The sequence below is a fragment of the Falco biarmicus genome, chromosome 1 (genome assembly GCF_023638135.1).
Source record: "Falco biarmicus isolate bFalBia1 chromosome 1, bFalBia1.pri, whole genome shotgun sequence".
Taxonomy (NCBI): domain Eukaryota; kingdom Metazoa; phylum Chordata; class Aves; order Falconiformes; family Falconidae; genus Falco; species Falco biarmicus.
In genome coordinates, this window is record NC_079288.1 from 5,093,139 (window position 1) to 5,119,340 (window position 26,202).

Here is a 26,202-nt window from a genome sequence, read left to right on the forward strand (position 1 = left end):
AACACATACCTGACAAACTGTATGTCATGGTTTAGCTAACATGTAGTCGTGACAAGGGCGTGACTACATTAAAATGCTGCACACCTTTGCATTACCTCTATTAAAATGTCTTGTTTGCAAAGGAATCATTTTTATATGAGTAAAACTAATCTGTGTATTGTGGTTCTCTTCAGTTGCCATTGTTTCATGCTAGTGCTTGTTTTTTAGAGAAAGGGATGGTTAGATTCATGTATCTATATTCTTGCAAACTGGGTAAAAAGAAAATTCCAGAGCTTCTAGCACAGTTGTGCTGAGCCAGTTGGGGTTAATGGAAAGACTTTTTTCTAAAGGAAATCATTAATTTTGGATTCTTAAGAAATTGCAGAAACAAAATGCAAGTATTTCACAGCATTTTAGAGCAGGATTCGCCTCTTGTTCCTTTGCCTACTGTGTGTTTGGGCTATAAATTAAATGGATACAGAATCCCTCTGGCTGTGACTTAACATGATGGTTGAAAAGAAACATACCTCAGAGAGAGGATGTTTTGAAGATACAATCTTGAGTTTTATTTATCCATTGTTACCAAGTTTGGGTGAAACTGCAGGTTTCAATGCACAATTTCAACCAAATCAAGTAAACACGGGGTGAGGGAGCTGGCTGGCTGCCCCTCCTGTCACACCACCCACCTCTCGACAGCCACACACAGGTTCCTCATACCTGGGGAGCCAGGGCAGGGCCCAGGCGCTGCATGGTGAGAAATGTGGAACGTGCGTGTGAATCCCAGAAGCAGCTGGTGATGCTCTGAACAAACCCCCGTCTGTTGTGAGCCCCTTTGCTGGGGCAGCCCCACTGTCAGTCACGGGGGCTCCTTGCCACCCTCCTCTATGCAATTTAGCATTATGGGTTTGTTTAAAAAGCTTGTTAAAAGTTTTTGACGAGTTCTAGCCTCACGACTCAAAACGAGGATGTGTTTGAGCTGCGAGCCACAGGCCCAGCAGCACAACGTGCCACAGGCCCACAGCTGAGCCCCGGCAGGAGGCTGAAGCCAGAGCTGCTGAGCTGATCTTAGATCTGAAAGTTTGCTGCTGTGACTACAGACCTTGCAACTATACATACTGCTTGCTCTCTACGAATTTGGGGTAATTTATAATTCTGATAGGCAAATCATACCTACTTAAACCACTTTGAATATTAAATCCAAAAAAGGCAAAGATTACTGGAACAGCTGTCTCGATGTTTGTGCAGCCACATGTACATGAACCATTGATTCTGCTGTGCTTCTAACTTCCTGCTCTGACTGAGCAGCACTTTGAATCCGCACTCTCTGGGCAAAGGGATAGATTTAGCTCAGAACCACATGGAGAAGTTCTCAAGTAATTGCAAGGAAGCAAAGGGAGTAGGAACCTCAGCAGCTATTTAAATGGTAAAATTCTTCAGTAATTTTTAATATTAAACATTATGGGTTTTTAGACAACAGGAGAGGTCGAGCTTACTCAAAACAGAATTTCAAGCCCTCTTTGACAATGCAGAACATAAATTGCTCACCTGAGCTCTAAACATTCCATCTTCTGCTCCAGAAGCAAAAGCTGTAGTTGTGAGGGTGTGTATTTACCCTTTACATCTGCATACCTTTGTCTGCACGGGTGGACACCAGGTGAGTGCTGAGAAAATACAGTGCGGCTGCGAGCCTCTGAAAGATGACGGTGCCTTGCCCCAGGTAAGCCCAGGGAGAAGTGCTTTGTTCACCTACAGAAAAATAAAAAAATGTAAACATCAACAGGTGCTCTTTGGGCCCTTCTCTGGTGACACACGAGACAGCTCAGCACGACGTAGCACGACGTTCCCCGGCGGTCCCCGCCAGCCGCCCGCTCAGGCAGAGGCGGCCCCGGGGGGTCGGGCCGCCGGGGGGCGGGTGCCGGGCCCCTCCCGCCGGGGCGGGTCCGGGCCACGCAAATTCCCGGAAAGCGCCACCGCCGCTTTCGTTTCTGGCGCCGCGGGGCCGGGCAGCCGCGCCATGGCCCGCTCGCCGCCGGAGCCGGGCCTGGCGGTGCTGGAGGAGGAGCTGACCTGCTCCATCTGCCTCAGCCTCTTCAGCAGCCCCGTGACCGTGCCCTGCGGGCACAACTTCTGCGGCTCCTGCCTGGAGAGCGCCTGGGCCGGGCCGGCGGCGGACTTCAGCTGCCCGCAGTGCCGCGCCACCTTCGCGGGCCGCCCGCAGCTGCAGAAGAACACGGTGCTGTGCCGGGTGGTGGAGCAGCTCCGGGGCTGCGCGGGGGCCGGGGAGCGGGATGGGGAGGGGGAGCGGGAGGGGGAGGCGGGGAGCGCGGCCGGGGACGCCCCCGGGGACCTCCCGGTCCGCTGCGACAGCTGCCTGCGGGCGCCGGCGGCGCGGACCTGCCTGACCTGCACCGCCTCCTTCTGCGCCGAGCACCTGCGGCCGCACCAGGACAGCCCGGCCTTCCGCGACCACCAGCTCTGCGCCCCCCTGCGCGACCTCCAGCGGCGCAAGTGCCCGCAGCACAACAAGCTCCTCGAGTTCTTCTGCCGGCAGCACGGCTGCTGCATCTGCTCCCTCTGCCTCCTCGGGCACAAGCTGTGCGACACCAGCCCCCTGCAGCTGGCCAAAGCCAACGCCGAGGTGAGCGGTGCGTGCTCCGGGGGGGCTGCAGCGCCCTGCGAGGGGCACCCCGGGGCTCCCCCGGGGCCCTGGGTGTGCCAGGGGGAGGCTGGACAAGACGCGGAGGGCACACCTCACTCCTGGCCTTGGCAGCACATTATGGGCCCTCCAGAGCCCGCTCGGCCTCAGCAGGGTCGTTCCTTGCGCTTCCCTCCTCTCCCCACGCCGGGGGGGCGGGGGTCTACGGCACTGGCAGCCCCCGGCCCGGCCAGGGGGCCTCCGCGGGCGTCACCTGTGTCCCGGGGCCCCCGCTGTCAGCCGTTTGAGGGACCTTAGGCAGGCGCTGCTCTGTGTACGTCCTTAAGAAGCGATGATGTGTCAGAGCAGCCCAGGGGCTCACTAGCAGGTGGAGAAGAGGCAGGAGGAGGTTGGCAGGAGTGGCAGGAAGGGAGGCTAGCCTTCCTCTCCTACAGCCCAGCTCAAAGTCAGAGGGTGGATGAGTAAGGTGTGCTTGAAAAGCTTAGGTGGCCAGTCTCCCATCTGTTTGGCAAGTGTGTGTCCTTCTTATGCTCAGAAGTCCTCCCTGATTTAGCTTGGCAGCATATTGAACTAAAGGGATAGGTAACTCCCATCTGAGTGATAAAATTCTCAATTAAAACAAGTGGGGTGAACAGTCATGTCAACCCAGTGCCCAAAGTCCAACCTGAGAGCCAACAGAAAGTTTATTCTTGGCACTGGGAAACCCTGGGCTGATGAGAACACCCAGGCTGTATCGTACAGAGACTGAATCAACAGCTGCTCCTGCTGCTGGGAGGTGGAGCTGCGGGGAAGGCACCTGCTGCACGAGTCGAACACACGTGGGAGAGGGCTTCTGCGTCCCCCAAGGCTTAAGGCGCAGTAGATTTTAAACCAATAGTGCTAAATGATTACAATGGTTATTTAAAACGTCCTGTAAATATGATTCTTGCTGCAGTATGTGTGCCCTGACTGAGAGCAGGCATGGCAACTGCTGCGCTGAACGACCTTCTGATCTCTCCTGTTGCAGTCAGCGCTGAAGAAGAGACTTGTGGAGCTGCATAATCAGTGTGAAAAAGCTGCTCAGGCAATGAAGGCTGTGAAAATACATCAAAGCCAAACTACTGTAAGTGGCCGTTCAAAATGCTGTCGGGTTGCTTGGCATACACTGCCACTGTGTGTCACTGAGGGTCACACTCTTGTGGCAACGGCTGTAGTACTGAGATAGCACTGGCAGGAGAAGATGTGGTTGGGAAGGAACAGAAAAGGCGTTTTGGCAGAGCCAGGCAGCTCCGTGGGAGACGGGAGTAAACCAGCCACCGTGCAAGGGGTTTATAGCCACATGTGCTGACACACCCGGCCCGTAACGGGGCTCAAACCCCTCCTTCCCTGTCGTACCAGAAAGTGTGTGTCCGTGCAGCCCAAGCTAAAGGATTAGTGAGCTGTAATGGCTGCACCGGTGCAGAAATCTGTGATGGTTCTGCCCCATAAATGACCACAGCTAATCCTTGCTCTTAGCTGACGATTGGGGCTGCTGTTTGTACTGATGGTACATCAGTGGTACGTGTCACTTGCACCGTCCTTTCTGAACCGAGTGGTAGAGACCAAGAAACTGTTAGTAGTTTTGTGCTCCTCTGGAACATCTCTTGGAGAATCAGGAATAACTTTGTATGAACCAGAGATGTCGCATCTCCGAGGCAGAAATGGCTACAGCTGTCCAAGTGGGTGTGTGGCTGTCAGGGTTTAACCCCAGCCAGTAACTCGGCACCACACAGCCGCCAGCTCACTCCTCCCTTGCCCAAAGGGGTTGGGAGGAGAATCAGAAAGGAATGTAAGGGTTGAGAGAAGAACAATTTAACAGGTAAAGCAAAAGCCACGCCTGCAAGCAAAGCAAAACGAGGAGTTCATCACTGCTGTCCACTGGCAGGCAGGTGTTCAGCCATCCCCAGGACAGCAAGGCTCCATCACACCTATTGGTTTCTTGGGAAGCCAAATGCCATAATGTCAGATGTTGTCCCCCTCCTTCCTTCTTCTTCTTCTCCCAGTTTATATGCTCAGCATGATGTCATATGGCATGGAATACCCCTTCGGCTAGTTTGGGTCACTTGCCCTGGCTGTGTCCCCTCCCAGTTTTCCGTGTCCCTCCAGCCCTCTCGCTGGCAGGGCCCAAGGAACCTTGACTTTAGTATAAACATTACCCAGCAACAACGGTACTAAACACAGCACTATACTAGCTACTAAGAAGAAAGGTAACTCCATCCCAGCCGAACCTAGGACAGCAGTGTGCCAGTGGTGGCATGGCCCTGTCCCAGTGCCAGTGCCCCCTAGATGGCCCGGCCTCTGCCCGCAGCCGGGATCTGGAGACCAAGAAGTGTCCTCATTCCTTGGGAGTAAATGCGTTTTCTTTCCTAATGACACAGAAATACACAGCTTTTCTATGGCCTGTTTCAAGTAATTCAAGCCTACATGTTCCTCAAAGGCTTTCTTGTAGTAGTAGTAAGCAGTACTTTGTCCACAGACTGTTCTTTTGAAGCCAGTGTCTGTCTGTTCTTCATGTGTTCCAGGAGACAGCTTCCAGAAAGATCAATTTGATCAGAAATGAGTTTTCAGAAATTAAAGCTTTAATTGAAGAAAGAGAAAATCAGATTTTGAAAGTAATTGCAGATGAAGAAAAAAGAGTTTGGAAAAAGTTTGATTATATTTATGGTGTTCTGGGAAATAAGAAGAATGACATTCAGTCTCTGAGAGATCAGATTGAGGTGGCACTGACTGAACAGGATGACGTTCTGTTTTTGAAGGTAATATATCCTTTAAATGCAAATCCAATTCTTCTTATTTCGAGAATGTGGAATCACAAAAACCTGCTGTGGTAGTCCTGCTCTCCAGACACTTTCAGTCGAATGGTAATGCAGGCGTGTGCAAAAGTCTGCTACAAAAGGATATCCTGATAAGTACATAAATACCAATGAAAGAGAGATGCAATGGTGTCTGGTAACTCGCCCCAAGTCAGCTACTACCTCTACAGCCCGCAGAGGGGCCAGTGGGTGAGAGAGCTCATCCCCGTGAGGTGTTGCAGCTCTGTGCTGTGATGCTGTCTGGTGGATCCTTCTCGCTTGTGAATCGTGTGTGGGTTGCTGCTGAAGTTTTGCCATGGGTCATTGTCTGACTGTAGCCTTTGCTGCTTTAAATTTGAAATAAATGTACAAAACCCACCCTGTTTATAATAATTTGGTTGTATTTTTCTCTCTCTGCTACATAAGGTGGTCTGTACAAGATCTTCCATTTGCCTTTTCAGAAAGCAGCAGCACTGCAACGAACACCAACAAAAAACGCTTTCATTCCTGAAGTTGAAATGGACCAAAACCTGATACATTCCACTTGCCAGTCTGCCATTAACCTTAAAGACACTGTGAAACTTGCAGTGACTCAGTGTAGGGAGGAAAGAGTGGAAGGTAACGTATTGCTGGGAGAACTGGCATTTTCTGCCTTGCCTTTGAGCACAAATGAGGGATCTTCCCCTCCAATCCAAGTATCATTGGAAAAAAAAATAGTGCAGCACATACAGTTGGCTAAAATAAATTGTGTCTTCCAGCTCCTGCAGTCCTGCATTTCCACACAAAAATGCTACAGTCTGGGCTAAACTAGGAGAAAAAAATTGCATCAGTGTCTCTTCGCTTTTATCTCTGCTTGGATAAGCTGACAAGTACAATACCAAGCCCTGCTGGCACACCTCAGCCTTTACTCCCTACAGTAATCTATGTTTTTATTCTGTAGCAGGGCTGGATGCAGTTAGGATGTGGATTTCAGGGAAGTCATAAAATGCTTTAGAGTGACAGGACTATGGCTACCCAGCTGTGAAGGTGCTGGTTGTGTAAGTGGTGTAGAACAAAGCTCTACTTACCGGGTTAAGCAAAAGTGTCTTCTGGACTGGGGTATGGGTGTCTTCTGTGCTGTTACCATCTCTGCTGTGTGTCACATAAGTTCTTCCCATAACTGAAAAATAAGATTAGAAAATGTCCTTGCTAATGCATTAATGTTCCTGGCAATACAAACCGTAATGTAAAAATATCACCATTGCAGCAAAACTAACACCTAGGAAAACCAAAGCCCCTCCACTAGCTTCTCCAAACAGAACCTTTGTTGGAAGACAGACACTGGGACCATGTAAGTATTAAAGAATATCATCCTCTCCTAATTAAATAAGAATTCAAGCAGTTACCCAAGAGCCCTTTGCTATAGGAGTGATGCAGTGACTACCTGTAGCGAGTGCTCTGGCATGGGAAAGGGAGGGAGGGTGGCTTGGGCTATTTAGTACTGGATGCCTTGTGAGCTGTAAAGCAGCAAACTGCACGGATACGATGGCGCATTAGCCTCCGTGTGCACCTGCAGCGGTATCAGCAGGCTGTAAAGCAAAGCAGAGCCTCCCAGCCCTCGGGTTCTTGCAGACTTTTTTTCATTTGCACTAAACGTCTGTTGGCACGTTTGATGGATTTGTATGTCTTGAATCCTGCTTACAAGCTGTTCCATGTTCTCGTTGTTTGGTTTTTGTTTTTTTCTTTCCCCCCCTCCCAAGATCATGCCTCCAAAGAGAAGAACTTTCCCCAGACTCCAGCCGCTTCACAGGTCGAGGCAGATACCAGTAAGTGGTGATGAACAGCAGCCCCTTACTCAAACGTTTTGCTGGCCACATCTTGCCTACAGTCTAAGGCTGGGGTGATGCAGACAGTCTGTGGCAGGTTATACGAGGGCCTCAGTGTTTTCTGTCCAGATACTAGTATTAATGTGGCACTCTAGCCTGTTCGGAAGATCTTCCATACTGTCTTGAAATAAATCCAAGTGTTAAACACGCCCTTCTACTGAGCCCTTGACACCTGGTCCTTTCCATTCGCGAGTCCCGGGTGTGGAGCACTCGGCGGGGTCTGTGGGGGATGCTGGAGTTGAATGGACTTTTGGCTCCTGTTGCTGCACCAGAAGTTCCATTGTAAAAAGAAAAGGAACAGGTCTGGGTACCTCATGGGAAGAGGCTTATTGCCACTTGCCTGAACACGCTGCATCCTGGAGTGGAGATGAAGCTCGTTCTGGGCTTGTGACCCTGTGAAACGGAGAGAACAGGAGGTTGTGCTTCACGTGCAGCTTCCCGGTATGGGTGTATTTGTATGTGGCTTCAGTGTGCTGCACTGTCAGCTTCATATGCTGCTGCAGCTTCAGAAGAGCCATGACGATGGTGTCAGAGCTGGCAGAGTCTATCAGTGGCTTTTCAGTCTCAGTAGAGCTCACAGGTCACCTTTTTCTCTTTTTTTTTTTTTTTTTTTTTTTTTCTTCCCCCCCCTCCAGAGGAGAAAAAGAAACCTGGTAAAATTGGTGAGTCCAAACTTTCCGCATACTTATTCTAATTTTCATTGACTGCTCTTAAAATGATAAGTAGATGGTCACTAGTGTTGGTACATTAAGCAAAGGTTCAACTCTTGCTCTGAGAAGGCTCTTACTAGTTACTCTGAGAGCGATCAGGCGCCCAGAGGTTGCCCAGAGACAACAGGGTGTTTTCAAAACTTGGCAAGACAGTGAGCAACCTGAGCTAATATTGAAGTTAACCCTGTGTGGAGCATGAAGCTAAACCAGGTAACTTCTAGAGGTCCACTTCACACCATCACAGACGCGCTCAGGTTGTTAAGCATGCAGGGTTTCTTCCCAACTTCCCAACTCTCTCTTCTTCTGCCGACACAGCACCAGACGTGGGAACACCGAATGCTGCAGCTGCCGTTTCAACCAAGGAGCTTATTGACAGCTTTCTGAAGAAATCCAGAGAGGAGCTTTTGCAGTGTAAGACACCCAACTTAAAGATGAGTTTACTAATTAAAAGTTACATTACTTAAAGATGAGGGTTTGGCACTTACTGCCCTGGTGGTATATTCCCTCTGTAGTTATCTGCAAAAAGACTTCTGAGGGGGTTTAGTTAGCTTAGTAGGTTATCAATTGGTTGCTACAAATGAAGGAAATTTTTGGAGGAAAAGTGGGCAGGAGGTTTCTAAGTGTTTCTTTTGCCAGACGAATCAAATTTATCTTTGGTATGCATGTATCTTTACAAAGGGAGATGAAGTTTTCTCAGTAATGGCTTTGGTTTCCCCCAACATGACTGCATTAAGGTAGCCCAGAAACAGGATGTGTAACACAACTGGGTTTCTCTTTGAAATGACATGTAGGCTTTTATGCAAGGCCATGATGGCTTGCTTAAGATGCTGTCCAAGATGGCATACGATACGGTGTACCTTTTGCTGCCAGATCAACAATCCCCTTCTTCTCCCAGCACATATATATATACGTGGTGAAGGAATCCCATGGGGATGCAGGGAGGAAGGAAACTTGCCTTCCATTTGCCTGAGGTGTAACACAGAGCTGCAGTTGAACCCAACAGCTGTTCTTGTGGCCCGAAGAATTGCCTGCAGTGTGGAGGAGAGCAGAGAAGGGAGATAAACATGTCTAGGAACAAGTGCCTAGGTGGGACAGTACAAATAAAAGTGCTTTGCTCTTCAGTAAATTCAAACAATTCACGTCATTGCAGATGCTGTTAACGTCATGCTGGATTGCAACACCGCTCATAACAAAGTGATTCTGTCTGACGGATACACCAGGATGTCTGTCTCAGACACCTCCCTGAATTATAATAACAGCCCTCAGCGCTTCACCGATTGTTTCCAAGTTCTGGGGTTGCAGTGCTTCAAGAAGGGCATCCACTACTGGGAAGTGGAACTGCAACAGAGTAACTTCTGTGGCATTGGCATCTGCTACGGCAGCATGGACCGGCAGGGGCCCGAGAGTCGCCTGGGGAGGAACAGCAGCTCTTGGTGTATTGAGTGGTTTAATTCCAAAATATCATCCTGGCATAATGATGTTGAGAAGTGTTTGCCTGCTGTGCACACTACCAAGATCGGTGTGCTGCTCCACTGTGAGGGAGGGTTTGTGATTTTCATGGCTGTTGGAAAGAAGCACAACTTGATCTATAAATTCAAAGCTGAGTTCACTGAAGCCCTGTACCCTGCCTTCTGGTTATTTTCCAGTGGCACTGTTCTCTCTCTATGCCAAATGAAACAGTAAGGACTGTCCTTATTTATTTCACCTAAGTGCTTACATGCAGGTAATCAGTCCTGCAGCAACTCTTTGTATGTTTTAGTCTAAGAAGTCTCGAAGATTGTTCGAGACTAAAATTATTAGCTCTTTTCAGCAGCTTGGGAAATCTGCTGGTTCTTTGGTCTGAATCGCTAAAGCCTTTAGATATAGTGATTCAGTAAAATGTTGATGATAGTAAAAACTATAATGATGAAAGGTTTAGCGAAGACTTTGATTGTCCTTCTGAAAGCAAAGTTACGATACAAACTGTTAAACGTCTTCAGTGCCTTCTGTGGCTTGCTGTAAAGAATCTCCAGAATTAATTTTCAGGTCTAGATGTGTTTCACAGGTAGCAGTAACCCCTTTAGCAAGGAATTCTTCCTTGCTAAATTCAGGTTCCAGGCTTTGTGGTAGGTCTCAGTGTTGCCTTTTTCTCTGTACGCAGACTGGTCATAGTCAGGATCTGCAATGTACACGTTGCCAGTGTACGACTCCATGAGATGGTACAGAGTGAACTATTAAAATCACTAAGTTCAGGTTTTATGATGCTAAGTTATAAAAGCTAGTATGTCAAATCTGATCAGAATGGAAATGCAGAGACTTCTAGAGTTGATGGATAAGAAATGGTGTCAGAATCACCAGGAAATATATGGCATTGACTCAGAGACTGGGAGTACGCCAGTCTTCAGGAAGACAGCCTGCAAAGCAGTAGTGTGCTCCCTGTAATACAGTTTGTGGGATGAAGCATTCTGTCTCATGTTGTGACCCAGAACCTGCTTCACATCTTCACACCGAAGGCTCTTTGTGTGCTGAGTTCAGGGAGTGCTTTTTTTGGCTTGTGTAGGGAGCATAAAGGTGCTGTTTGCTTAAAGCAGGGTCTCCTGTTGTAAAGCTTTTCCTCTTTGGGAGGCAGGATATTCTCTGTTGGTGCATCTGTAGTAGTTTGGGTGGCAGACACTGGATTTCCTACGTGTTCCTGGCACTCTGATTTGAGGAGTCTCAAGACAGTATGCACAGTGCCTAGAAAATGCTGTTTCATCTCTGTTCGAAGCCTGTAGGCAGAGAGCTGAATCTCTCGAAACGTACAGGGAATTAGCACAAAGGAGAGTATATGTCCATTCCCACGAGGATGTATTTTTAATTCTCCTGGTGTCCTTTTCTTTGGGTTGTGGTGTCTTCAGAAGTCCTCGCTCTGTACAGGGGGATCTGTATTTTTGCATTTCTTACAACTTTAAAACAACCAGTAGGGAATCAAGGTATTTGGATCTCATAGTAACTGGGCCTGTAACTTGTTAATGCCTCTGGAATCACTGTGCTAGCTCTGATTTCTTGTAGGAGCCCATGAAGAACAGGGGAGCTCGCTTGAGAGACTTCCTGGGCTTTGATTTGCAAAACTCCCCCTTACGGGACTGGGTGACATAAACCAGCGGCTGCTGGCAGTGTGGAAGGGAGTTGTCGGAAGGCTCAGAAGAACCTCTGGGACAACATTTCACATTCGCCAAAGTGCTTTAGAGGGAGACTTGCAGGAATTCAGGCTTGGCATCTCTGTTTTTACTTGGTTTGTAAACTCTTAGTACTTTGTCAAGGATAGTGTAAGTCTAGTAAGAGGCTTCCAGTTCCTTGGGCAGAACAGGATACGGAATCGGTGGTGGACCTCAGCGTGCCAGGGCTGTCCTGTCTCAAGGGTCTCAGCATCCCAAAGCACAGCCAGCACTAAAACTACCAAACTAAGCAGAAGACTCCAGAAGGTGCAGGAAGGAGGATGTGTCCTGCTAGGAGCAACAATGAACACAAGGCTTTTCCTCCTGCACCTCCAGTTTTTCAGCAGCGAGGGACAAGAGCAGTTTCCTCTGGGAAATCCTGGCCCTTTAGCCGCTTGGCTGTGCCGCAGGGCTGCAGATCCCCTTGGCAGGCTGCAGAAGGAGTAGCTGCCCCCTTGTTCACGGGGGGGGAAAAAGTGCTCTGGCAGTTTGTGCAGTGGAGAAAGTCCACATTTCCTATTGCTTGCTTCTTGACTTTCAGGCGGGATTAATACCAACCTCTAAGACTATGGGCTTCTTTAGCTACAGTCTGGAGTGATACTCAAGCAGAGTAAAGGAGAGGGGTTTTATTCTGCCACACTGGACAAGGTGGGATGCTTTACCTGTGACACTGGTGTATGACCAACACTGTAAAACATTTAAGGTGTGTGGGATTACCACAGGCAGTGGTACAAGCCTGCTGCTGTATTCCTGGTTCTCTTTTTTGTTTGTTTTGTGCTATGAACGACTAGAAATGCTAGAATGAGGTTCTTTTAAATTGGAATTCAATGAGAAACGCGTAACTGAATTACGCTCCTGAAAACTGTTATTTTCATTAGCTTCAGATATCTTTGGATATATTGAAACATCAGGGTGACAAAACATTAGAAAAAAAAAATACCAGTTACAGCACGACAAATAATGGTGCAAAAGCCTTTTCAACACAACTGAAGTGTTTTACTCAGCCAGTAACTAGCAAAGCTGTACTGGTTTTAAACAAAATGTAGATACGAGCATGTGTTTTAATTATACTTATTTTTTTTAACAGTATGAAGTATCCAACTTATCCAGTCTAGAAAAAGAACCAATTCTGGTGTTAATAAAACCATGAAGATGTGGAATGATTTGCATATTAATGAACAACTGAGAATAAACAGAGAAACGTTTTCCCACTGAAAATACACTATCTGTTTAAATTTAATCTTTTCTTCAATAAAACCCATCAGTAAAATACAGAAAAATAAATGCTTATGTAATAATAAACCTGTTGATGGTTCTGCTATATCAGCCATGTACTTCATGTTATTTCATATATATTTATCAGCTAGACATCCTTGTCAGGGCAGTAGACGTAGATTTTACGCCATCTGTTTTATGTGTGTGCTTGTACCTGTTCTAGAAGTTGACTGTTGATCTTTTCAGCTAGAAAGTGAATGAACGATGACGTTCTGAATTCAATAAATATTCATGGTAAACCCTAACTCTGAGTATTTTGTTCCGTGCTCAAAGTTGAAGCAAGCAGTAAGGAAGGCAGAAATAAAGACACTACAGCGTACAAACAACAGGTCTTTCACTGCATAACTCGCTGAGTTACACGAGAACTGGGGAAGAGAGAAAAGGGAGACAGCTGTGGTATCCTCTGGACTGTCAAATGCTGTCCTAAACTATCTCCTTCACCTGAGCTATGCACCCTTTACCAGTAACGCTGCATCCTAGCTAGTAACCAAAACTGGGACCTTTTCAGGTAAGCAAAATCATGGTCAATAGCTGGAGGAAGGTGAATGACTAGGGGCTCAGTATGTGCAGTGGGATTGCTTAAAAAAAAGCCTTAGGTGACGTCCAGCATCTGCCAGCTTAAGTTAGCTCTAGAAGCAGCAATAGGTGACGATTCCTTACACTGCTCAGTGAAATCAAGCTAAAGCATTTCTGGTTTGCAAGCTGCTGCCTCTCCATGTGGCCAGCGGAAAGCAGCTCAACAGGGAGCTGTTCTGGTGGCTCAACAGGCTTTTAAAGACTAGCCAAAACAAAGGGACCCACAAAACAAATTAAAAATTGACTTTTCCACTTAAAAGTTCTCCAAGTGACTTAGGCTGATGAGGGTTTTGGAATAAACTCCAAAGAGTTCCCAGTCAGACAACAGTATTGCTCGATCAGTGTGGCAGGTGGTAAAAAAACAAAAAAATCCAAGAAAAACAACCCAGCCTCCTCTTCACTGCTTCTCCCATGACGTCCCTGGGATTAAGAGGTCAATTAGGTCTGCCAGAGTTTGGCATTATTTTTCAAAGAAAGACAAATAGATATTTTGAGCCTGTGTAAACTTGACGGTGACTACAGCCTGGGTCTTGAGCAGGTACTGAAACCTCAGAAGTCAGCATGCTCGTCACTCGTACGAGGTCTGTTTCCTTACTTACTAATGTAACTCCCTCGTGATTTAGCTTTGGGAGCACTTTTTCACAGCAAAAGGTACAACAGACTTGGACTCCAAAGAGTCTCTGGGAACATACGTGAAAGTGTTATCAGAAAGAAACCTAATACTTGTTTCTCTTCCGAAAACAAAATTGCATTTGGCTAATGTTTACCAAAGTGTGTTTCTATGGCCAGTTTTCTGACTCCTTTCCATCTCTTCTCTTCGCTTCCCTTCCAGCTGAGTGGCTGCTACTTCTCAAATCATCGATATGTCAGTTAAAAACGTGTCACGGTGTGGTCATTGTGTGACTCCTATTCAAAGCCCATGTCATTTAGACTTTCATTGGCAGCTATTCTGTCCCATTAAAAAGTTCAAGACAGCAATTTGTGAATCTTGCTCAGTCAAGTAGAACTGTGGAAAAAAAGGAGTTATTTCAAAAGTCAATTAATTGTGGCCTGTCAGAGTGCTCCTCATTCAGTTTTCTCCTAGGCCTTGTCATGGGCTCACATCTGTCAGCCCCCTGTTTCGCAGGCTGCTATCAGATGCTGTTACATTGAAAATAATGGGTTTATTCACACCATTTGTTGGACTTTGTGTGGTAGACACATTTGTATACCATTTTACGGTGTAACAATTCCATTTACATAAAATATAGGCAATTATGTGAGTCTGGCCAAAGCAATAAGGGAGGTGGGAGGAGCCACCATTAAAATAATAAAAGGTAACTGAAAAGAGGCAGATAATTTAGCTGAAAATACCATCGTGAGCAATTCTAGATCCTAAATGAGTTCAACAGAACTTTAAGGAAGTGAGTTACTTGTATTTTGTCTGTGTTTGTATTAAAGTCATTAATGTTTTTTAATGTAAAAAAAGAATTTGTACAGCACCTTTTTTACAGCACCTATGTTCCATTTTAAAAATCAAGTAGTTCTTGGTGGGGGAAGGAAGGGGTTTTTTTTTTGCTTTATGGTTAGGTTTTTCCCCAGATTTAGAGAGAGTTTCCAGATCTGTCTGTAGAGGAATGTTGTGCCTTAGAAGCCTGATCCTGCAAATCCTACTTTTGACGGTAACAAGGTAATTTGTGTATAGGTCCATTTATATGAAGTCAAACCCAAAAACTTTAGATGAAATTATCAGCAGCACTTTTCAATGAAGTGTAACAATTTTTCTTTTGGAGCCAGGAATACCATTCCTGCAAAAGTAAATCCCCTAGGATTCAAGTCAAGCATTCATTTTGCGTGAAACTGATCGACAAGCAGTTCGGCTATCCTTAATCTTGGCATAGGTAATGTAATAGGTAAGGACATGGGAATTTTGCTGTAACTTCTCGAGCCCACAGCACAGAGGGCTGCTGCTTTGTGGCACGCTGACGGCATCCCTGGAGCCCCTGTATTCCCTGTTAGCCCCCGATTCGTTTCAGGTACTTGCCTACAGATGACAGTGAGAGTATTCCTTTAGCTAGTGAGACAGCCACTGCTCTACCTTCAGGGAAATAGTTTTTCAAACATTACTAGGATTATATCCTAAGACAAAATTATAAATATGTTAAATATTACAGGAGCATGAATTATCTCTAAGTTATCACTGTGGCATACTGAAACCAAAACTCACCACTTTGAAATGAAGAAAACCATTTAGAAAAACTACAAATATTCTTCATTGACTCTCCATGATTACTTTGGAAGCCTTGCTAGATTTCAACAGAATGAGATCAAGACCATTAAAAAGGGAGAAAAAGATGGATTCTTGGTCAAGGACAGAGAAAGAAAAAAAAATTATTCCTCCTCACTCGCTGAAGTTAAGATTACAAATCTTAATGCAGAATGAGCTCCTAGAAGAGGTATTAAAGCATGGGCTTTCTCACTGATGGCAGAAGGTATTAAGTACTTGATTCAGTGGCAAAGCTCAGCATAAACCCCTGATTTCAAGACTTTGGCACGCAGCTCCTGTGCCTTCCCGCTAGAACTGTCAAGGTCTCTGAAAGCCATGACTTTGCCATTTCATACAGTGACAGAAGACTTACCCTACTTTGTTATGCAAACACAGTTCTTATCCTTTTGTTTGACACAAAAGTTGAGCTTATATTGCAGCAAAAACTATTGAAACATTTACCTTAAAAACAGTCATAAATTGGAGAAAGAGAGTGAATGAGTCAAACCTCTAACAAAGGGAATAAGCCTGTATTCGTGTAATTAATTTCCTACAGAATGACATGTTGAAAATTCAGTGCCTCTGAAACTGCACAGAAGAGGCAAGGTAGACACGAGGAGAAGGCCAGCTGCATTCAAAAAGGGCCAAATCCACTCTGGTGTAAGCAGGCGAAACCTCATTCAAATCAGTCAAGAAGACTTAACCCACGGTGTCTATTCACAAACCTTCACTTCACGGTGTTGGTCCAGTCATTCAAAGACTTCGCAGAGATTCTTGCGGCTCTTTTGTCTTTCAACGAACAGGGGAAACGTCCTGTCCCTCCTTCGATTCTCTATCTACACATCAGGCACAAGCCTGGCAAAGAACAAATGATTGAGTGTGTAAAGAGCCCTGCTGCTTTATGAAATATTACACATCAGAAGGATTATGGAAAAGGCTTTGCTTCCTTCCTGGAAGAGGCTGAAAGACCTAAGCTTGCAGTGCTGAAGGGAAAAATGTTCTACATGCTTTCCTGGGTAAAGATAATTCATTGGGTCAAATTCAACCACAGTTAAGAAAGATCACTTGGTTGTTTGCAGGTGTTCACAAATGTGTTTTGACTGTAACTTAGGTCCTCCCCTTCCCCATACGAGGTTTATCTCAATTCTTAAAGTTGGCACTAATGAGAGCCGGCACCCAAATTCCTCCAAGAATTGTTTTTCATCACCTCAGCTCTCCGTATGTGAAACCATTCTGGCCCCATCTGCCTGTATGCAGAGTTGAAGAAATTGATCCCCAAAGACTGGGGGGGGGGGGGGGGGGGCGGAACAAACAGCCCATGAAGATGAACATGAAGATGCTTTTGGCATCCTTACTTTGTTTAGGTACCCATTCCCTGAATACGTGAATCACTGTGCTTTTGTAAGGCTGCCTGGCCCTATTTATCCATCTTGAAAGGAGCAAAATCCACAGAATTTTTGAGAAACAACTGAACAAAGAGTTTGTCTGGTGTCATAAAAGACGCTTTCTCTTCTATATGGCTGCTGAACACAGAATGACAAGCTCCTGGGATGTGGGACTTCCTGTAATAGATCTCTGGAACGGTAGATTATATCTCCTTTAGGACGTCTAGGACTTTTTTGAAAGGTTTTAATCATCTATGGAGAGAGCAAGCAACAGAACAAATCTTACATGGCAGACTGCTGCTTTATGGAAGATGCCTACTCTAACCATTAAGCAAAAATTATGGTCAGTTGCAGCTTGAACTCCTTGTTGCTGTTCTTCACCACTCTTGCTCCCAGTCCACGTTTCTGTCTTTATAAGTTTTGATTTGCATTGGTTTGAATGCTTCATGCCCTCAATACAGTTGGTCTCTGCCTGTTCTTTTGCAAGGGGGCCACCAAACAGAGCAGTGCGGGTGAACTTGGGATACATCCAATGACACACACAATGAAGCAGTGGGCATTACAAACTGCTTGCCTCACGTGTTTTGTCTCTGTTCAACCTCTTGTTGTCTGAGAAGACTAAAATGAGTACCTAAATGCAACTGTTGGCTCCTATTATACATAAACTAACACGGCCAGTGCAAGGAAGATTATTCCCCTTTAGCTTTTATTCTACTATGGCTGAAGAAAGGACTCCACAGTTCAGTTAGGAACCATGGGAGGTAAAATGCCAGAGCAAGAAACATTGCTTGCTGCCCTCAAAACTAAGTACTTAGGCTGACAGAGCTTAAAACACCGAAAGATGAAATTAAAATGCCTTGATGTAATCACAGTTCCTTGCTGCGATAATGGCTGTCCACCCTGTCACGCTGATGGAGTCAGTGAAGTTAAAGAGTGTATGGCCTGATCGTATGTTACTCTTAACCATTTTACTGCTCTTCCACTGATTCAAATTTTTCATCTTATCCCAGTGGAAACACTGGCTGCTTTGCCCCACTGTTACTCGTGTTTGTATCTGAACACCCTCCGACTTGATGTTGCGAGAAATTTGGACCAAACGTGAACAGCAGTAGCACTACTGATGTTAGCACAGCAGAAATTTTTTTGAGTGTAGGCACTCTATACATTACACGTTTTCCCCAGAAAAGTCAGAATATTTGTTTAAAACCTGAAACAAATGAAAACAAAAGGATTTTCTACAGAAAAGCTTTTTACCCCACCACATGGAAACATCAGGTACCTCTACTAGTTACTGATACTGTGATAGTTATCTCAAATCTATGCGGTATAGGGAGATTACAGTCAAATAGAATGAACATATACAACATCCACGGTCTTTAATAAGCTTTTCATTATTCTCACCAGCTGCAAGGATTTCAGGTTGCTCATTGCAAGGCTGATGAATCCACAAGGCTGCGGATTAAATTACCAGATCACAGGCATTTCTAAGTATGTTGTTTCACTTCACACTGGGTTGTTTTAGTTTTTCAACAGCTCATTAACTACACTAGTTACATGCTTTAAAAAGAACACATTACTTCAAAGGCATGATGCTCTATGAAAGCAAGTATTATGACATTAACGCTATAGGAAATGGCTAAGGCCCCTTTAAAAGGCAAAACCCCACAGAAGTTTGACATAGACAAATATATAAAACGACAAAGAAATGCAGTACCTCCCATCTACACTAAAAGAAAACATTTTATCTCATATTTTCAGTGCAAATACCAACCAAAGAAGAGTACTCCATTTAAAATCTGAAATGTAGCATTGACCTCCAGCTCTCAAAACCCAAGTACTCTGATACCCCATCCATCCTCCAACTTTACAACGACCAGTTCACTTAGATCTCTCCTGTTGTTCCCTAAACAGGAACCAGAGGTAGTTGTGGGCCCAGTACCATCAATACCGAACATTACATTCTCACACAGCCAATGCTACAACCAAGACCTCCGACTATTTCAATGTGTTTCCCAAACACCTTTTCTCATGTGGTAGCGATGAGATACAGTGTTAGTGTTCATATTAGCTAAAGTGCTGTATCCCTCCTTGGCCTGTTTGTGTGAGGAGCAAAAATAAGATGCTGTCAGCTGTGCAGAAACCAGAACTACACCAGCTGTGATTTTGCCCCAGAGGGTTAATCTCTCTGCTAACACACAGAAGGCAAAAAAACTGGCAAACCCGCCAATTGTCTGAAGGGTTAGTAACTATGGCTAAGACTATAGTTAGCAGTCATCTAACAAACAAACAAACAAACAAACAAACAAACAAACAAAGGAGCTATTCAGAAGGGAAATCAAGTAGAGATGGGGGAGGAGAGAAAAAAAGTCTAGAGAAAAAGCACACAGTATGTACACAGAGCAGATGATGTTGGAAAGAATTCTGTAACACTGAGCCCAAGCTGCTTTCTAACCACAAAAAAAAGACTTTTTCAAAATTCAGAGTTATTTTGTGAGGCAAAGAAGATGCGAAGGAGAAAATAATGCAACCAATGCAAATGTGGATTAAAAGTCAGAGTTTACATGGCTCACAGAGCCATTATCTTCAGGAAAGTCTCCAGGTCCCAGTTTTGGTGAAATTGTTAGCTTTAGCCCTTGGTTTTAACTCTACTTCAAGACTCAGCATCCAAAAGCTGGGCTGAAAGTTTTCCACTCTCAACTCCAGTGTCACTCCTGTCAGTTGAGCTGAAACTCACATGGGTTGGCTCCTCTTTCTCTGGCAGCCTGGTAAATGAACATGAAGTCTTTAAACCGAGGAGCACAGCCCAGCCAAGCTTCACCAAAATGTTCATTTCCAGTGAAAAGGAAATCTCCACCTCCCTTCTTCACCTTGCACTGCAGCAGGGTTTGGATGGGGCCTCGCCATTCACCACTTGCTTCATCCTGCTGGAAAATTCTGTTTTTCTGTCTGTAGACTTTCTGGACGCTGATATCAACCTGTGACATGTGGTTCTCTGAATCGTGGGAAACATTTCGGATAGATCCTTTCACCACTAGATGTGAACAAGACAGGAGTTGGTTATGGAGCAGCAGGTAAGCAGTTCAGGTACTAGGAGCTCACTGAATGAAATAACTGGAGAAGCAGATTTGTTGTGCAGTCTGGACACCTACCACCCACAGGTGGGCACATTTCTGAGCACACACTGCATCCTTTACACGGAGGATCCCTACGCACACAGTGCTATGTGCTTGGAAGCATGCTTTATGACTACTCAAATCAGCTGCATCTGAGGAAAAAGCATATAACTTGCTTGATACTTCCAAGTAGCAGTAAAGGATAAAAAAGCACATGAAATGAGGTCAGCCCAGGAATTTGGTTTTTTCAGTCTATATTCCATGACAATGACTGTCACAGACAACCTCCTTCCTGTCTCCAGGGGGCTCTGAAGCTTTTCCTTTGACAGCAGTAACAGAGGTTGATCCAAGAAGAATCAGAATATGGCTTGGTTGGAAAAAATAAGAGCTTGTTAAACATTTTTTCATTTAAAGGTTTGGCATTTTTTTTCCCCTCAAAAGAAAACGTCATCCATCCACGAAAAGACACTTTAGGGAGATGATAAACAACAAGCAGAACTCTTAACGTGACTTTATTTGAAGCCTTATTTAAAAAAAAAAACACATAGCATACACATACTCCCTTCTCCCACAATGATCCTAGCTGTCTTCTGGGAATGAAAGCATAACAAGCCAGAGACTTTTTGATGGAAAGCACCCTTTGCATCAACTGTATGGAGAATGAAACGTCCCATCTGACAGGTGTTTGCTGTCCTGAAGCCATCTCTCTTATTCTCACCACCCCCATTTTTCAAAGCAATGAATTATTCTTCTACTAACTAAACTAATTTCAATCCCATATCCAGAGAAGGCTTGAAACATGCCACCGTCTGAGCCAACAGCTCTTGAGCAAACGAGGGGTTATGAATGCAAGGGGAACACCACCACGCTTCTGCCACAAAGCTCTTTCATGCAGGGACAGAGAACTCCACAAGTCAAGAGGCAGAAAAGGCTTATTTCTGAAGTTCCCAAGAACTTCCTCATTTAATGGCACTTCCAGTGGAATCCAGAACTCTGCGTAACAGATGTCTCTGCTCTCTGTCTGCCTCTCCGTGTGATCATTTTTAATCAGATGCAGTCAAGTCTATTGACAAGCTATAATGCACTTGCTCCTGGTGCTCCCAGTTGCTCCAGCACTGCTCAGGGCCTAGTGACTGAAGACCTCCACCTTCAGAATAACTATAAAGCCCCTATTCACTCCCAGTGCCATTTACACTTTCATTAGCAGCTATTTTCTCTAATCAAAAACGTTGATGATGGCAATTTGTGAGCTTAGGGCAGGGAAGTCAGGCCATAAATAGAGTCAGTTCAAAGGGCCATTTCTTCTGGTCTGTTGCTGCTGTAAGTGTAAGTGCCCCCATTGTGTGCCTGGGCCTCCACATCTGTCATCTCTGGGCTTTCAGGCAGTGCGAGGGGAGAGTGCCTGGGAACTGATAACTTCACGAAGTAGAAACAACGAGCTGGACTGCACCAATTAATTTAGAAGAAGAAGGAAAATTACCAGCTAAGGAGCACTCTAAGGGAAGCATGCTCCACACGCTGTTTTTCTATCAGCACAAAGATCTTGGTGTTTGATTTTATCAGTAGCCTTGAAGTATGGCAACCTCTAGTAGGAAAGCAGTAATTTGGTGGATTTTTTTAAACGCTGAATAGGGTTAAATATAGCTCATAATTTTATTTCTTTATGTAGGTATATTTACGGCAATATAATTGTGGCCACGTGGCAGCTCTACCACTTTAGCTACTGGACATAATCAAAGAGGTACAAATCTCCACGTGCAAAACTATGGGAATAAAGTGAATGAATCACGATCGAGAGAAAAAGGAAAAAAATACCTTGCATTATTAAGTAGAGAAAATGGAAAAAGCTTTTAATGTACCATCGGATTTCTTATAATTTCTTCCCTTAGGGAATATTCAACTCTGTTTTCTCATAAGGCATGAAACCTAACCAGTAATCACTGGAAGAAGTTTGAATCACCTGAAATCCTTAGCTAGGTCACAAACAACTTACTACCTCTGTACAGATAGAACTGGGAAGTACGCAGATTGTGAGGGAAGAGAGAGAACATATTAATCACTGGGGAAAAAACTCACCAAAACAAAAAAACAAGGATGAAGGAAATAAAAAGGAACACACCAAGCATGTATAACCTGTGTGTACGCATGTCCACAGGCGTGTGACTTGTTCTGTGTGAGAGCCAGCAGCACACTGGTGAGAATTACTTCCAGTTCGTTTTTAGACCATAACCCTTCTGCCTGCAGGAAACAAGTGCCTTGAAAGAAAGCTTCTTCCTTCTAGGTTTCATTTCCCCCTCCCCAGTCTGAATTATTTTCCACACAGATAACTTCTTTCTCAGATCAAAGAGCAGAGTCATGCTGTTATTTTAAGAAAAGAAGCAAATAAATCCAAATAATCAATGCATAATTAAAGGCAAAATGACTTCTCTTTAGTCAGCTTACCAAAATCACTGCTGCAAATGGCCATAAGCAGTTCCACATTGTCACAAGGCCGGCACATAGCTAGAAAAAACCAGAACAGTTATTTTAATACTATAGTGTGTCTCATTGCTGAAGGACTGGTGAATTATGAGGGGAAATGGGGTAGAACTACTAGCCTAGAGAACATCATGATCAGGTGCAAACCAGAATTCTTGTTATGCAAATACAACCGAAGCAAAGAAACAAGCACAGATGATTTGTAAGAGTCACTGAGCGACAACAGGGCCTGGCAGCACACAATACCTCTACCAGCTGACGAAGCATGCAAAACCTATAGCAGAAAACACAGCACCTGGCACACAGTTATCCTCCATCTTTTTTCAACCTTTTCAAATTTGGTTCTGTTTTGGCAGAAAGAGGGGAAGAACCTCCTATATTACTTCTAGGTTACGAAAGATAAGAATAAAGAGAAGCATCTATGTGTGTGCTGGGAGCTACAACAACTTCAGTCAATGTGCAGCCCCACAGCCAGGGAACGCTCCAGTATTGTCTACTGAAATACCAGCAATCCAGCGTGGACGTGGCCGAATTTTCTTTCAAGTGTGAGGTAGCAGCTTAAGTCATTCAATATATTAGCGATAAAAGAAAACACTGCACGCCACACCTGAAGCTTTCATGAGTCTAACACCAGGTTGTAGGGTTCATTGAATCAATCAGGCTCTGTTCCCCCATAAACGTCATTTGTTATCCACACACTTGGTATATACCACGTTTGTTACCAAAAGCTCCTGCCTTGAGTACTGGGCCATCAGGCCGGTGATGCTATTGAGCACTTCCTAAAATAAGCATGTTCCCCCAGTTAATGCCATGAAGCTCCAGCAAACAGCAAAGCAGCACCTTGGGCAGGTTAACAAAGAGGGGAGGAGAGATGACAACCCAAACGCACTATAGTTGCTCTTTTTATTTAAACCCTCCGTTTTAAGGGCAGCTTCTTGTCATTGCAACACGGCTTGAATACTCCCCTTTTTTAACAGCAGGTTTAGCCAGGGTATTCTTTATTTCAGCAGCAGGGATATAACGGCAGCAGTAGGTGGGTCTTGATTTTTAATAACCAGGATGAAAAAGAGCCCCTTCATCCTCAGTGCTCCTTGGATACATAAAGCAGGGGGAGTATATAAGCTTTATTAGGTGCAGGATTGCGTTGGTGTGAGAATAGGAAAGAACGGTAAATGAAGTTTCAAGCAATTTAGCCAGCTAATCCCATTTTCAAACTCTCATTCTAATTTTCAGCAACTGTCTTGAGACCTTGGGACCTGATTAATTTAAATCCCTTCTGAACATAGGATTTAGGCTCCTAAAACCTAATAAACCTCCTAAGGCACTCAGTTGTCCTCAGTGATGGTACCGCCAGGGGCTGGGGACACCCATGTTCACAGTGCATATATCCAGGACCAAGCTGGCTGCTAATGGAAAGGCAGAGCTGCTTTTTACATTGCAGTGTTCCCTCCTGTGCCTACGTGATGCCCCCCACGGTAGAAATCTGACTATATACTGCACCAAGCAGTCAGCGAGCAGGAGAAGGACCTCCCTTGCAATGACAAACCCCTCAGGGCTGTCACTAGGGCCACACAGGCAAGGTCAGTGGATAACCAATGCCACCGTGGATCTGCCCCAGTGGGGGAGCCCTGAGGTCTGGCCCTGCTCTTACCTTCGACCAGTGCCATCTTTTTGAAGTCGGAGCCAGTAGTGCTCTGGTTGCTCAGCAGCTCATACTGGAAGCTGGCTGTCCGGCGGCTGATGTCCCTCTGTGGGCTGGCCTGCAGGAAGAGGGCCACTCGTTGCGGTGCGTGGGCACTGAAGCAAGACACGTGGTGAGGTCGAGCTCCTCCTGCCTCGCTTACCACCAGATGCAGCTGCCCAGCATGTTCCACGTAGATGCTGGCACCCTGAAAGTCGCTGGCGGGCTTGATGCAGACGGTGGTGTGCCGGGCGCTGGCGAGGTTGGGCTCCAGGAGGACACGCAGGGCTCGTGCTGGGTACATCCACTCCAGGGAGCCCTCGGTGCAGCGCAGATGGACCTGCTCCACCGCGCGGGATCGGGGCTCCCAGCTCAGACCGCTGCCAAGGCAATGGAATCACAGAACCACTCAGGCTGGAAAAGACCTTCAGGATCATCAAGTCTTAACTGTTAATCCAGCACCGCCAAACCCACTGTTACAGATCTGCTAATAAGTTAGAATTTTTATTTGATTTTATAAAATCATTTGGAATAAGAAATATATTTTAATGAAACTTGTAGTTGCACAGCAAAAGCTGCTATGAAATCCTCTGCACAGCCCTGTAGCAAGGCCAAAAGAATAGGTCAGAATCACCTAGTAGGAATGATTAGAACTTAGATAACAGACTTAATATTCAAGATGATTGAAGATAATTGGATACAGTATTTACAGGTAGACTGGGGAGAGATTTCTTTGTATTTGACTAGTCTTCTGTATGTAGAAAGTGTATTGAAATGTCAGAATATAGAATTAATGGGAACTGGGGAGAGTCGACTGGAACAACTTGTGGTTACCTGCCAAGAAACCGTGAACTTTAGTAAAAAGTAATTCTGGCAGGGGGAGATCGCGACCACCGACTCATATACCACCTACCCAAATCGTACCCAGACCCATTTCTAGACTTTTCTAACCTTTACTGCGCAGAATCGGATTTGGGAGGAGGATATGTTAATGATTTTCAGGAAATATTATGATTATGCATGAATATTTAATGAATATGTATGAATAAGTTCTATATGAGGTGTATGATATTGAAGTTTGGTGTGCGTTGATCGTGAGAAGACTCACTCACACACCCAGCCGTCAATAAAGAAGTGTCTGCTTATCTGCATCACATTGGCGTCGGTAAATTCTTCATTCCGAGATTTCGGTAACACCACCACTAAACCACTTTCCAAGCACCTACGTGCTTTTTTAACACCTCCAGTAGTGGTGACCCCACCGCCTCCCTGGGCAGCCTGCTCCACCGCTGGGCCACCCTTCCAGGGAAGGAATGTTTCCAACATCCAACCTGAACCTCCCGCTGCAGCCTGAGCCCGTTCCCCCTTGTCCTGTCGCTTGTTACTTGGGAGAAGGGACCGACCCCCCCCCCACCTACAGCCCGTGTCAGGCAGCTGTGGGGAGCGGTATTGTCCCCCCTGAGCCCCCTCCTCTCCAGACTAACCCCCCCCATCAGACCTGTGCGCCAGCCCCGTACCCATCCATCACTGAGGACCCCGAGACACGGCCCCCAGCTCCCACTCGACCCCAGCAGCCCGCACACAGGCTCCCCCGGCCGCAGCGGCGGTGCCTGGGGCGGGCAGGGCCCCGCTCGGCTCGGGACAAGCGGCCCCGGCCCCCTCCCCGCCTCAGGCACCCCGGGCCGGTCCCGCCGCCGGCGGGCTGGGGCAGCTGCACGGCGAGCGCTGCTGTAACGCCTGGAAAGTTGGGTTTAATAAACCGCAATTTCTAAAATTATTATTGACGTTTCCCGTCAGAATTCACAGAGACAGCGTTCCTAACCGGCGCGGCCCCGGCCCCACCGCCCTCGGCGCCCACCGCGCCCGAGGGACCCAGCCCGGGCCCGCCAAGGCACCAGCGCGGCGAGGGCAGGGCCGCCCGCCCCCCGGCCGAGCCACCGCCGCCCCCCAACCGCCCGGCCGTACCCCCCGGCGGCCCCCGCCTACCTGCCCCGCCAGCTGCAGCGGTCGGCGCCCGCCAGCAGCAGCAGCCGCAGCAGGGCCAGGAGGCAGCGCGGGCCCCGCGCCGCGGCCATGCCCCGGCCACCCCGCCGCTGAGGGGCGGCCGCCGCGGGCCGCGATATAAGCGCGGGCGGAGGGAGGGGGCGGCCGGGCTGGGCCGGCCTCCGCCCCCGGGCCGCCCCCCCGGCGCCCCCGGCACCCCCGGGCCGCCCCCCCGGCCCCCCCGGGCCGCCCCCGAGCGGGGAAGCCCCG

At 46.4% G+C, this 26,202-nt stretch overlaps 2 protein-coding genes across 4 annotated transcripts; one reads left to right on the top strand and one right to left on the bottom strand.

The window, feature by feature from the left end:
- Positions 1 to 152: 152 nt before the first annotated feature.
- LOC130146460 (meteorin-like protein) lies at positions 153 to 26,036 on the bottom strand. Of its 3 annotated transcripts, XM_056332604.1 has the most exons (5): positions 25,936 to 26,036; positions 23,920 to 24,329; positions 22,233 to 22,292; positions 6,513 to 6,604; positions 153 to 1,725 (listed from the first exon to the last, which is right to left on the bottom strand). In XM_056332604.1, exons 1-5 carry the CDS (start codon positions 26,022 to 26,024, stop codon positions 1,588 to 1,590), a joined length of 789 nt encoding a protein of 262 aa, XP_056188579.1. In that variant the 5' UTR covers positions 26,025 to 26,036; the 3' UTR covers positions 153 to 1,587. The 3 variants fall into 3 exon arrangements, with proteins under 3 accessions (XP_056188579.1, XP_056188571.1, XP_056188588.1); XM_056332596.1 differs by lacking the exons at positions 153 to 1,725; positions 6,513 to 6,604 and adding an exon at positions 18,035 to 19,708; XM_056332613.1 differs by lacking the exons at positions 153 to 1,725; positions 6,513 to 6,604 and adding an exon at positions 18,035 to 19,708 and having other exon boundaries at positions 23,920 to 24,374; positions 25,936 to 26,030.
- On the top strand, positions 1,950 to 12,716 carry LOC130146431 (E3 ubiquitin/ISG15 ligase TRIM25-like). The gene is made up of 9 exons (XM_056332559.1): positions 1,950 to 2,617; positions 3,642 to 3,737; positions 5,176 to 5,409; positions 5,907 to 6,063; positions 6,692 to 6,775; positions 7,185 to 7,250; positions 7,946 to 7,972; positions 8,336 to 8,431; positions 9,171 to 12,716. The coding sequence occupies exons 1-9, from the start codon at positions 1,994 to 1,996 to the stop codon at positions 9,701 to 9,703; spliced, it is 1,917 nt and encodes a 638-aa protein (XP_056188534.1). The 5' UTR covers positions 1,950 to 1,993; the 3' UTR covers positions 9,704 to 12,716.
- Positions 26,037 to 26,202: the final 166 nt, after the last annotated feature.